The sequence below is a fragment of the Anser anser genome (assembly GCF_964211835.1).
Source record: "Anser anser genome assembly, chromosome: 4".
Lineage (NCBI taxonomy): Eukaryota > Metazoa > Chordata > Aves > Anseriformes > Anatidae > Anser > Anser anser.
The window spans coordinates 59,227,943-59,241,174 of record NC_139724.1 but is presented as its reverse complement, the minus strand read 5'-3'; the positions used below and the strand labels follow the sequence as shown (position 1 = coordinate 59,241,174).

The 13,232-nt window shown below is 38.0% G+C and overlaps 1 protein-coding gene across 4 annotated transcripts in view; it reads left to right on the top strand.

Moving 5' to 3' along the window:
• Window positions 1–13,232, top strand: part of STIM2 (stromal interaction molecule 2) — a 63,505-nt gene that overhangs the window by 33,973 nt on the left and 16,300 nt on the right. For all 4 annotated transcript variants that reach the window (XM_083833794.1, XM_083833795.1, XM_083833796.1 and 1 more), the window contains exons 2-3: window positions 2,513–2,643; window positions 11,297–11,411. In XM_083833794.1, the coding sequence (XP_083689920.1) occupies window positions 2,513–2,643; window positions 11,297–11,411 (246 nt within the window). The remainder of the gene's footprint in view (window positions 1–2,512; window positions 2,644–11,296; window positions 11,412–13,232) is intronic.

The following is a 13,232-nucleotide window of genomic DNA, read 5'->3' as shown; positions in this document are numbered from 1 at the left end:
GTAGCCTATTTACTTCTTTTAAGAAGAGCTATAGCTCTTTCAAGTGCTTTCATGTTTAAATAACCAAAAAAGGCTTGGGGAGGTTCAGGCTGGACTTCAGGAAAAATTTATTTCCCGCGAGGGTGGTCAAACACGTGAACAGCCTTCCTAGAGAGGTGCCTGTTGTCCCATGCCCCTTGGTGGTCAAGAGGCATTTGCAGAATGCCATCTCGTTAATATGCTTTAACTTTGGGTTAACCCTGAAGTTGTCAGGCAGGTGGATTCAACCTTTGGGGGTCCCTTCCAACTGAACCACTCTATTCTAACACATATTTATAAGTACTCATTAAGATTAAGAAACTGATCAACCTCAATGTTGAGAAAGCGTAGCCCGAGGAAAAGTTGTGACTTGAAAAGCGGGCCTTTCAGCTGAACAAAATGGAAAAGCATTTGAGTGGGTGCTTGCAAACTGTGAACTCCATTTATCTGATGTATTCCACTATGTAAGAGTAGGACTAAATACAAATTAAACAAGTTGGGTGTGTTGGAGGGACCAGTTTATGTTCTAACAATTGGGCTTTCTTCTAACTTAAAGTGTATGTAATCTTGCAGTACAAATACGTTATGATTCCGATATATTACTGTTTTTAAGTAGTGCCATACTCCTTGGCTACTGGAATTCAATAATTAGCAGAATGGTGTGGTAATTCATTACTATTGCAAAGGAAGCCTTTCTACACCAGCCACTGTATTCCAGCGATAAGTCCTTAAATCCCCCAGCGATCGTAAATTTCTCATTGCAAGATAAAAATGTAAATGCCATCTAATATGCAAATTAAACATTTTCTAATGAAACAAAGATGGATAAATAACTGATTTTTCTAATGTTAAAACAAAACCCTACAACCTTAGAAGAGCTTCAGTTTATTTCAAGGTCTTCTGATTGCATTCCACAGCTGAAAACTGTTTGTGATAGGCCTGGTTTAGTATTTAGTAATTTGTCTTTCTGAGTTATATGAAGTAGTTGTGAAACAGATAACATTTCCATCTCTGTGACTGTGTCGTTGTGGTTTTTGATTGATATGTGGACACAGATGGAACTGTTAACTTCTGTGTAATAAAACTGATATAGAAAGTAAGAGTGCATTGACTCACATCTGTCTGTAGGGATCAGTCCTGTTAATGTCCGAGATCCCAGCTGTGACTTGGTTGCCAGCTTTATTATACTTCTGCTTTGTAGCAAGTGGAGTTGTGTCAGCATCTCTTATTGTTATAAATTAAAAAAAATAATCAACTGAAGTCAGAAAAGCAGAATCATGCCAATTCAATTAGTATGGAATACTAAAGCAATAAATTTTTCTGTGCAAACTCAATCCTATCAATTTCTGTATGTTTCTTTTTCATTACTTGTGCAAATGAGCCTTTAATAACTTCAGTAGTAGCAAGAAAGCTCAGTCTCTTGATAGACTAGAAGAAGAAAAAAATAATCGTGCCTCCTCAAACTATATTTTTAATGATATGACTGAAGCTGAGTGTACCTAATTGTAGTTTATGGGAATAGTGTATTTTTATAATGATTATTATGTTGGGAAATCATCTCAGTAATGAACTTAGAAAAAATGATTTCTGTATCCTTTTCCACCTCCTATTCTTTGAAGGGTTTGGATGCATCAGAACAAATGAAAGTTAGCTACTAGTTGATGCAAAGGTCTGTGAAAGGCAAGTCTTTGATGATGGGTTGATCATTGTGCATTATAGAATTTAGCAGCATTTGGCATGTGTATTGTGGCAAGGAAAGAAAAATGGTATACCAAATCCTGACACGGGGGAAGCAGAGCCATCAAATGGGCACAAATCATGAGCCTTCAGTAACAAATATGGTTGAACACGTGCTATTTGTGACCTGGGTTCCCGCTCTGTGGTGACTGCTGTTTTTTATCAGAGCATTCAGGGCTGTTGGGGTATCATATATTCTTGTCAGCTGAATTTTCTTTGCGGTGTGCTTTCTTCTCTTGCAGTCCTTCTTGAGTATTTTGTGTTCAGTAGTACTGCCTAAGGTACTACTGTGCTGTGGGTATCGTTCCTTTATCTGCTTACGAAGCTGTGATTGCAGGGCATTATAATCTATTGTTTTTATCATCCTCATCTGCTTTCTGTTTTCCTCCGGCTTCCAGAAAGGAGGTTGGAAACAACAGTGACTTTATTTGCTGTTGCAATGATGTATCATGCGAGGTGGTTGACAGATAGGAGAAGAGGTGGAGATTGTAGTTATAGGGTGGGGGGAGTGAGGGCAGAATTGCAGGAGTCAAACTATACCAGTGTCTTCTGAGAGCTTTCTTACTGCATGAAAAGAGGGTGTGCTTTCACTTTTTTGTAAGAATTCTTCTTTTATGGCTAAATTTGTCATCTATGAACTGGAGGCTATGTGCCTCAAATCAAACAAATCTTAAGTTCTGTGTTATGCTTTGGGACTTTTGTATTCTAGAGTGACAGTAGCTGATATTTCTGTTCTGATTTGTTTTCCCCCCTTTAGATCCCTGCAGTTCTCTCAGCCCACCGTGCTTTACTGAGGAGGACCGATTCAGCCTAGAAGCTCTCCGCATGATACATAAGCAAATGGATGACGACAAAGATGGTGGTATTGAAGTAGATGAAAGCGATGAGGTAAGAATATAAAAAGCCTTCACTTGTGCATACCTATCCTTTTCTGTCTGTTTTACATAGCTGCTCTTTATGTTCCAGAAACTGAGTAGTTGTTTCTTTTTAAATTCAGCCCTTTCTGCATCAAAATGCAGAAAGTAAGTCAGAAATGGAAAATTGTTGTCCACTGTTACAGCCTAAAAGAAAAAAAAAAAAAGACTATGTATAAAAGCTGTTATTTTTGAGATTAGCGTAAAAGGTCTTGGTTTGGCTTGCAATGATGGTTACTAAGTGTTGATATAATCTACCAACTGTTATTTTAGTTTCTTCGCTTTAAGATTTTCTTGATTAAGGCATCACCGGGCTTTCCTGTTTACCTCACATTTGTTCCAGGCACTTCATGGTGCAAAACAGTACCTGTGAAAGACAGTAGTCTAAATGCTTTCTTATCTTTTTTTGCTCCCATCTTATGGGCAAGTAGTAAGCACCTCCTGCTAAAGGTTAATGGTAGATTGAGGTCTATGAGCTAAGGAATGTTATTCAGACCTGCCTGAAGCATCTTGTGATTGTGCTTGAATGAGTTCAGTAGGCAAGCTCCTGGTGGCCCTGACAAGGGACTTGCTCTTGTACTTATGCAACTCTACCATCTGAATTCTCAGAATTACTGGGGAGGAAAGGAAATATATCCATGTAGTTTCACTGTTCTTGCTTCTCCTGCTTTCTGGCAGGAGAAAGGAGGGGCTGGGAGGGAGGAGTGAAGATGTCCCCTGATCTCCTGTCCGCTAAAAATGAGGGGTACTGCCATGTGGTTCTGAAACCCATTCTCATTGAAGGTGAGTGGGAGAAGAATCTAGCCCTGGCTTCTCATCCCTTTTTTTGTAACATCTCTGGGTAGATTTGTTTTCACTGAAGGAAGGAAGTTGTGAATTATCATGGTCAAGTCTAATGTGATGCCACTTTGAGTTCTGTGTGACTATGTACAAAACAGCAATGATGCTTTCTGAAGGAATACAATAGAATACAGAAGACGTTCCAGAGTAAAATAATGTATTCCTGAGGAAAAAATCTGCCCTGTACCTTTAGGCGTGTCATGGTGCAGCAGTTCAGGCACTGAAAATATTCAGTAACATCAGAGCTAGAGTGTCTGTTACCACGAATATTTGGGAGAGGCACAATCCAGTCTGCAAACTGAAACATTACTGACTGTGAGCTTTCTGAGCAGCTTTTCAACATTGCACTGTATTTGTTACACGTGAAAGTTAAGAAAGTTAAAAGAAAATAATGAAATGCTTGCACATTGAAAAGTTTCTAGTTGTATTCAAAAGTCCTGTCCTTGCTTGCAATGGACCTCTTCAACTTCATCTCTGAGATTAAGTTTCTTCCTGTTGCAGAGGAGTGTCAAGGTGAATCAAAGCAGCAGAAGTTACTCGTAAATTTGTTAAAGTGACTGAAGTTTGAATAGTTCATGAGGGATGCGATTATAGGTAGGGTATGAGAGATGAGTGAAGCTATATATTCAAAGTACTCACCATACATAAAGCAAGACAACTGAAATGTAGCCCTTTCTCTGTGCTTCGTTTTTAAATGTTGGTGTGTTTAGTAAGTGCTAAATTAGCTTTTTTCTGTATTTCGTATCTTGCAGATCAGTGAATACATATTTGCACAGATGTACTAAGACGTTACAAGCAAACCTAAAATTAGTGAAAACTGTAATTTAATTGAAAGATAAACTAGTAATCTATATGTTTCTGTTCTTTTTTAACTAGTTTTTATCTTAATCTTCAAAAATCTGACATTTTAACAATAAAGTTATCTAATTACCTTATTACTTACTGTTCTGAATATATATTAAACATGTTGCAATAGACACTGCTTCCAAAACAGCTGTCTTCTCTAACTGTCAGTGTGGATAATACTGCTTGTCTTGATTAAAGATGAGAATAGATAATAAAACCATGTAATTATAAATAAAGCTTACGTGAGATACAGGAATCTTTCTTAACAGCAAGGCAATGGATTTCTTACTGTTTTCATGCTGCGTGGCTTTTGTTTACAACAAGACTCCTGGAAGAGCAGTATATTGATATTCACCAGCTCTTTTTAATTATTTGGCAGGAAAAATGACAAGATATATTAACTTTCTGCTGTTATACCACTAGTAAAACAGTGTTATGGATTGCAAGCCTATATTTACACTGAGGAAGGAAGTTCTTGTAAATAGGTTATTTTGAGAAAGGAAAGGTGACAAGAAATAAAGATGTTGAACTACTTTAGCTATTTTAATTTGTTAATCTAGTTGAGAACCCCTGGCAGTGATTCCAGAGATCTTGCTTGCATACATCTCTTCTTTTTTGTAAAGCTTCTCATGCCCTGTTTTTGTTGTAGTTTTTTTTTTTTAATGTAAAATAGAAGTCTCACATAACTGTTCCTTAGAGAACGAATTTTTTTTAGGAAGTAGGAAAACTTGAACTTTTATAAGAAACTTTGTTTCCTCAAAAATTAGTAAAGAATTAGTATTAGAATTAGAAGAACTAGAAGAATTAGAAGAATTAGAGTAAAGAATTAGCAAAATATTTTAGGGGAAAAGTGCATCTCTGTGTTTAACGTGTTGGAAAAATGAGGGGCGGGTAGATAGTGCATATGTATAGGCAGTTGATGGAATAAATGGACATGACAGACTTCTAGCTTCTGCAAACGTTTTAGAAGATAGGGAGGCAGAGAAGTTACAACCTCCCTAAATTTAGCCAGAGACTCCTGAGGAAATACATCAAAATGTTCTTAAACTGACACGTGTTTTTTAAACTGTCACTTGTGTGACGTAGTTGGAGAGCTTGATCTGCCTTTGTTAGTGCCTCTTGGGACCTCGTTAAACTTCAGGAGCTCACCCCAGGTGTTGTAACTTCAGCTGGGAGGAGATCTACTGTGAGCTCTTGCTTCCTCTTGTTGCCTGCAAATATACACTCAGCAAGATGCGAAATGTCCTTGAAGGTTCCCTTAGTGTTCCCTTAATGCTTTGGCATTATCACTTTTATAATAAATGTCCTTAAAGTGGTGTTTGTAGTCGTGCAAGGTAGTTAATGCTTCAGAGTCAGACTGCTGGGCAAAATTGTGTGTTGTAGGGAAATGCCTACTGCAGTGGCTCAGAAACAGTACAACTGTTTTGCATCATCCCGGATATCTCCTGAGCGCGTTTTACATCTCACTGTGCGAGAACACTATGTGAAGAACATTGATCTTTCAGATGAGTACGCTGAGTGTCCTACCCAGTGCGACAGCCCTCTTCCCCCAAAGCTATCTGCTTACTCTAAAATTCCATTAGTTTTAGTAATCAGCTACATTTCAGCTGCAGACGTTTTAGTAGAGGTCTTGCTTTTATTGAATTTTATCATTCAGCTGCTAATGCATTTGTCCCTGATGGTTAAAAGGCAAACTCTTCTATCCTCCTGAAGTTTTGCAGCAACTCAGCATGTCTACAGAGTCTGTGCTTTTCAGAGCCTGCTAGGTGGGAGGCAGCCCTGCCCTGAAAGCACGATGGCAGTGCTAGTCTGTGGCTGTATCTGTGCAAAGAAGTCCAGTGGAGCGGCAGCGTCTGTTATCATGGGTACGGTTGCATAGAAACTCGTGCAGACGTGTTTTGGATCAGACCTGCCTCATGCCTTGCCTCCTCGGAGGTGCTTAAGCTAATGTGTAGCTGTCTGCACCTGTTACGTAGCATTGCAGGCAGTTAGTCCTGCTGCAATTAAATGCTCTCTTGGAAATTAATTCCAGCTTCCCTTTGAAGGCATTGCACAGTTTACAGTACGTTTACTGAAAACTTGTTTTAAGCCACAATGTTTTTTTCCCCAGTAGAACTTGTAGATTACTTAAGATACACTTACTTCCACTTTCATTAGCTATGGACTTTGTTTTTTTGGTGACATTTACTTTATGCTTGAATAAATTGCCTTATTTTACTCTGTAACACCTTTAGAAGCTATTTCTATGGAGGGAAATGGTGAATGCTGTTGTACCTCAATTGCAGCGTGTTGCCTGTTTAAAAGCACACTTGCCATCATAACATGGTAAAGCTTGACAGTGCAATAGATGGAGTAAATCTGGTAGCACGGGATGGGACAGCTTTGTAAAAGGCCGTTTAAGGGTGACTGCTGTTAGGACTGCCTGTATACTAAGGTAGGGTTAAAGGAAAATTGAGGTTTTGACTTTTTGCAGGTTTTCTTCAGAAGAATTAAAGCCAGAGGAAATAATAAAACCAAAAGGAATAACACTGTAGAAAGGAATGGTTGCTCAAGGGAGGATGGTAACACTTAGCCAGGAGATGTTACTAATTGCTCTTAAAGTAAACTTGTCAGCTGGAGGGTCTATTTTAAGTTTGTGAAACTGAAAATCATAAACTTGTGTCTTTATCCAGAACGAGGAATAAACATAGCATGAGTGCTTCCTTCTGTAGTTAGTGAATGTGGTTAATTTTACTTTTCCACTGTTTAGCAAAAGTATGCAATTGTTCATTTGCTCCTCAAGGAGCAAGGATGTTTTGCAATTTTGCATCTTCCATATTTTTCTGCCCTGCATGCATCTTTGTCATGGATGGCTTTAGTATGTCAGTGCTTCCTTGGTGTCAGACCTGTATTGCATTTTGGTGTCTTTTTTCCTCTTTGGAAGGGTCAGACGTTTGTGGTTCTTGCTTCAGGCTGGTTTTTAGTTGAATTGGCCGGTTTTTGGTGAATGTTACAGAACTAAAGGCTCTGTGGAGAGGAAGGTGGTGGCTCACCTGACCTTGCCTTGAACTGTTCTGGAGCTCCAGCTTCTGTTGGTGCCAGGAAGAAAGTTTTTCTTCTCCTCCACTTTATTACACTGAATCCTGGGCTCTGGGATGTGATTTTTTTTTTTTTGTAGGAGCACAGTTGTTAATGTTACTTCTGGGATCAGAACTCCAGGTTTGATTCTTAGGTGTGTGGCTTTCTTTAAAGTAATTTTTACTTGTTTTTGAATTACCTACCTCAACTAATGGCTTTTTTACGTAACTCATCTGCTTTCTTGGTTTCAAATTTGTAGTCTTTAAAAGGCCTTCTCCCTGTTGAATAATTATGTTGGCTAAGATAATACTTAGATGTGTTTTGTCAGAGCTAATTCTTTTAACCTCCCAATTTAGAGTTATTTTTCTAACCTCTTCTTTGTGTACTTAATGGCCAGGGCAACAGAAGAGAGATTAGCTGCCATGAGAAGGAACAGAAAATTCCTCTTTCTACCAGAGTTGTTCTGTTTTTATAGCTTTCTTCAATTTAGGATGCAATTCCTTTTCTTAACAAAGAACTTCCATATTAGGTCAGCTCTTAAATAAAGGTATTTTAAGCAAAAGAGATGTTCGTTGACTGTCTCATCTCTTCATTAGTGAATGCATTTCTTCTTTGTTTTCTTATCCAGCTGTACACTCTAATTTTGCTGTTCTGACTGTCCTGTGTTGTGACTGTCTCAGACCTTAGAGCAATATAGGTGGCATTGAACAGGAGACAGGCACTTTCTTTTTTCATGGAGAAATCCTCAAACACAGGACTGCTCCTGTGGAGTTACTGCAAACTGATTATTAAATGCAAGTTGCTCGAGGTGTTTGTGTGTGGACACCTTGTTTAAAAACAGCTCAAATGGGAAAAAAAAAATATTTAGTCAAATACCCTAACAGTCTTTCAGTGTAAATTAGATCTTTTCCACTGTTCTTCTCTCCTTCTGGAAAATTTTGTACTGTGAACTTGGATTTTTCTGTATTTGTGGTGAAATTTGAAATTAGGCTTTCTATCTTTCCCCTCAAGCTTGCATAGCTGTGTTCCCATCAGTGCTGAGTGTGAATGCATCTGTTAACTCCTGCTCCCTCTGCTGGCTTTGTAGCCCAACAACACGAAACCTTGAAAGTTTTCCATTCATTCTTTGTGTTGCTTAACTGGTTGTTGGGGTAACCCATGTTGCATTTTAAAAATTAGAACGCTTTCCTATATAACCTTACAGGGCTTTTGTGTGATATGTAACACCCTGAAGCTTTTCTGTGTATCAGTTGGCATCTGTCATCTCTTTGTTCCTGGCCCTGTCTGTAGCATGATTTTCTTAACAGCAATTCAGACTTTTCCTTGACAGCACCTGTAACTGTTCAGATGTTCCTGTCGTGAAATATTTTGCTTTTGCTGTCAACTAGCAATAGATGGAAGCAAATTGAAAACTCTGAGGTATGAGCTTTAGCTGAGGAGGTGCAAAATGTGCTGAAACCTTTAGCTACAGCATGTATTCCGTTCTGTTCCCCTTCAGAAACCACATTGGCCTTTTTAAAACAAATGTCTGTGCCTGTCATAGACACCTTCAATTGTACATCGTGTGCTGGTTGTGGGAATTGCCAGCTTCAGAGTAGTTGTGCCAGTCTGGGAAGTACTCAGAGTTCACGCTTGGACTGTGGAATATGCAGCAGAGGTTATGCAGCAGATATGTTTCCATATAGTTGCAGCAATCACTCCTTTCTGTGCTTACTGTACTTTTTTTTTTTTACTACTGTTGGACCAGGGTGTTTGAGAAGTTCTGCAAATGGCTCTGCCCCAACAGGCAGCATTCTCAATTTTCTCATTTAGTACATTTCTCAGATATTTCTCATATGCATGCGTGTGTAAACATGAGCATCTCTGCCTTCTTATACATGTATGTAGTAGTAGTTCAAGTGCACATGAAATTATTATTGGCTAAACAAATATTTGAGTAATCAAACTGCTTTAGAAAGCTATTGTCTGTCAGTCAAAAATGCTCTGAGGTGGTAGATGAAAGAGGGTTTGCACCCAACCTGTATTTGGAACCAAAAGATAAGTATGGTATTTATGATTGGATTCAGGAAGGCAATTACTATTTTATCTGAAGTAGCAGTTAGAGGAGAGGCTTGAATCCCTTCCTGTATTTTAAGACTTCTTATTTTCTTGTAAGAATGAAGATTTTTAATAAGGGGATTTTGGTGTTAGTTTCTTCTTGCATATTTCTGCTATCATACATTGACTGCTTCTCCATCTCCTGCAACTTGAATTAAATCATACCTAGATTTTTTAGGAATGTGGGAAGATCTGCAGATACTTTACTCCAGGAGTAAACTTTAAGTGGGGCATTTAGCAGTTCACCACTTGCGTGGCATTCTTTATCACCTTTGTTTGAAGTGGAGATGGCGCATGGACCTGCCACATAAAAAGCTGTTTTTTGTTAGCTGTCTTGACTACCTATAGCAGGTTTTGGTTGGGCTGGGTTATTATTTGGTTGGGTTATTCTTCAGGGAACAAGGAAAGCAAGTAATCTCCTGTGAGATTACTTTGCTCTCATGCTAGTTTTCTGGTACTGCTGATAATAAGGTGTCCACCCACAGGTGTGTCTGATGGTGTGCTTTTTAGGGTCTGATACCAATGTAAGGTTAAAGGGAGATGGCTTTGCTAACCAGCATTCCAACTTTTCTAGGCTCTCTGTGAAACAAAAAATAAGCCCGGCACCTATTTGTTATGTTCTGTTTTATTCTTCTGTTGTCTTGCTCGCTTTGTCCACTAGGAAAGCTTCATTCATACCTGCAGTAAGTTTTTTCAGTCTCTCCCTCTCATAATTTCCCCTACTTCAATTCTGACCTGCAGCTGAAGAAATTTCAGTTATGTTGAAACTTGGAAAAAGAATGGGAAGCAGTAGACGGGAGAAGAATTTAGGGGTTTCTCTCTGGCACAGTGCTGTACTACACTGCAGGAATAGTATGGTTTTATGCACACCCAATAATGAATGCAGTATAAGAGCTAAGATTGTTGACTAATGGATATTTAGCACTCCTCAGCTTTTGGGGGAGGGAGGAAGGTCTTCATGGTTGTGGTATCCATTTTTCCTGACAGTGGCCCTACCTAAGAGGATATATGCTAGGGTCTTGCACTTCCATGCTTTTTCTCGCTCTATGTATAAAGAGAAACCATTTGCAATGACTTGTGAAATATTGATACAACACTGTTGTATGATGAGATTGCAGGATCTGTTTTGTTATGCTTACTAACATGCAAAGCTTAGTATTTTGACATAGGCTTTCTATTAATTATTGTAAATGAAATGCCATGTGTAATACTTCTGTGCTTGGAGTGTAGCCACTGAGGCATCATTATTAAGAAGAAAATTGTCCCTAAGATGGCTTCTGTTTTTAATTTGAAATGGAACTAAATTTTGTTACCTACTCAAAAGACTAATATTAGTTAACACCTTTCTATCATTCCACAAGCAGTTGCTTTTAACTGCTGTAGCAGGATTCAGGTATTACTCCTCATCCTTAAAGGTCTGGTGTGTTTTCAATTATTACATAGTCATCTTCATCTATTGAAGGTAAGACCAAATGTATTCAGAATGGAAAAGTATGCAGTATGATTTGTGCGGTGCATACTCGGAATCACTAAGTCTAAGGTATATGAATAATGTTGGTAAACGTTGTATACTAGCAATTGCAAATTCAGTTTTCCTAGAGTTTAATAATTGCAGAATCAAGTCTTGTAAGAGTGTTAAACTTCCTTTTTGAGTCTTTGACATAGTCAGCTTACATGAATCGTGTGCTGCTTGCTTGGGGAAGAGATAGTAAAGAATTTTTTTGCCCTGATATACTTGCAGCTTCTGTTTAGAAAGTGATGTTATTTAATTTGTTTTCCTTCTTCAGTTTTTAAGGGAAGATATGCAGTATAAGGATGCCTCTAATAAACATAGCCACCTACACAGAGAAGACAAGCATATTACCATTGAGGATCTATGGAGACGCTGGAAAACATCTGAAGGTAGGTTAAAAAAAAGTGGTTATTGAAATAGACGCAACCAATTTTCCACCAAGTTGTTTAGAGTAGTAAGTGGATGACCTCTTCTTCAGCATCTTTATGAATCTGTATCAGTACCCTGATTCACAGGGGTGGGTGTATAAACCCAACTCAAAGCTTGCTCAGTCCAGCTAGTGTTAATTTCTTCTGGACGTGCTGGGTGTGTCGTGAGTATGTTAGGATAGCTTTCACACTCGTTGGTGTGAGGTTGTAATTTATGGAAGTGACTGTTGCAACCACTGAATTCCAGATGTGTTTTTATTTAGTGAGCAAACCCTAGGGATTGCTATCAAGGTGTTTTTTAACATTAATTATACACTGTACTAAGTGGAAAATCCAATGTACTTATACTGTGTAAATTGTCTTTAGGCTACAAAGAGCCAAAATTCTTTTAGGACTAAGTATTTTGTAAAAATCTTTTGAAACTTGGAATACAGGACAATGCAATGATGACCCAACGTGCATTCCTTGATTTGAGTGAAATTATAAGCCACATACTCCAAATATCAAAACACGTACTTGATGAATGGTATACTGTTCATTGCTGAGTATGTTCCAGGATTTAGCGATTAAAAAGTAAATTTGTAGAGGTCAGGAATGTTGGTCAGAGTTAAGAGTAAATTTTAACATTCATAAGCTATTGCGCTAATGATGTGCGCTTAAAGATCTATAAATTAGTATCAGTTGAACAACCAAAGGTTGGACAGAAGAGAAACGAAACTAGGAAGATGACATTCATTCAGCTAATGTAGGCACCTATTTAAGTGCAGTCTGAGGTTATACATTGCAAGTGTTTGCTGTGTAGTAAACCAGTTGTATTTTAACCAGTGGATGTTTTTTGCCTCATCTCTTGCAAGTATTCTTTAGGTACTTGCTCACAGAAGATTTTGTGCAATGAAAACATTGCAACTAAATTCTCTAAGAAGGTTCTCTCTACAATTTTGTCTGACCTACAGTAACTCTTCAAAAATGTAGGCTGTAGTATTATCAGAAGTATCTGTATATAACTTTGTTCTAGGTCTCTTGAGTACAGTGAGCAGTGTGAATAAGACTCAGATTTTGAAAGGACTGTCTGGTCTTCCTGCGTCTGCTTGCAGTGGCTTTGCTCTGCACTGTTCAGGACCATTATAGATACTGAAGTTCTACCACAGGGAAGCCCTTAGAATGAGTCTCCCTAACAGTCATATAAAGGGTGCTTTAGGAAAAGTGGAGTTTATGCTAACAATATTTAAATTTTATGTTGCTAATTGAAATATAACTGTTAGATGCTTGATTATTTTCTTTTTTTTCTGTCTTTTAATTGTACACTAAGAAGTAAAGTTGTTTGTTTTTTTCAACTTCTCACTTAAGCTGCCTAAATTCTGAGATTTCCAAACTCATGTTTTGGTGATTAATAACCTCCTAAGTATTTAGCTTTTTATGTGATGTTCCTCTTTACTGCTTTTTGAACTTAGAAGCAAAGCTATGTGGTCTTGAAATGTCTTTTTTTTCCTCCAATACAGAACTTTTCAAAGTTGCCTCTGAATTTTTTATATGTATATGCACGCTTGGTTTTGGTAATGGTTAGAAAGCATGAAGCCTCTCAAATCTTAAACTATTTTCATTTAACTTTAAGAAACACGTAAGATATTGCTTTTCCTTCCTAGATGTTTTAGGAATACTGATTTAAATGCTGCTAGTTTATAGTGCCAGTTTAATGCAATTTGACAGCATGAAGCAAGAGTGTGGACAGTGGTGTAAATGGTGGTATCAGTAATTTGAAACTTCGTTAAGTAGTCTGTTGAA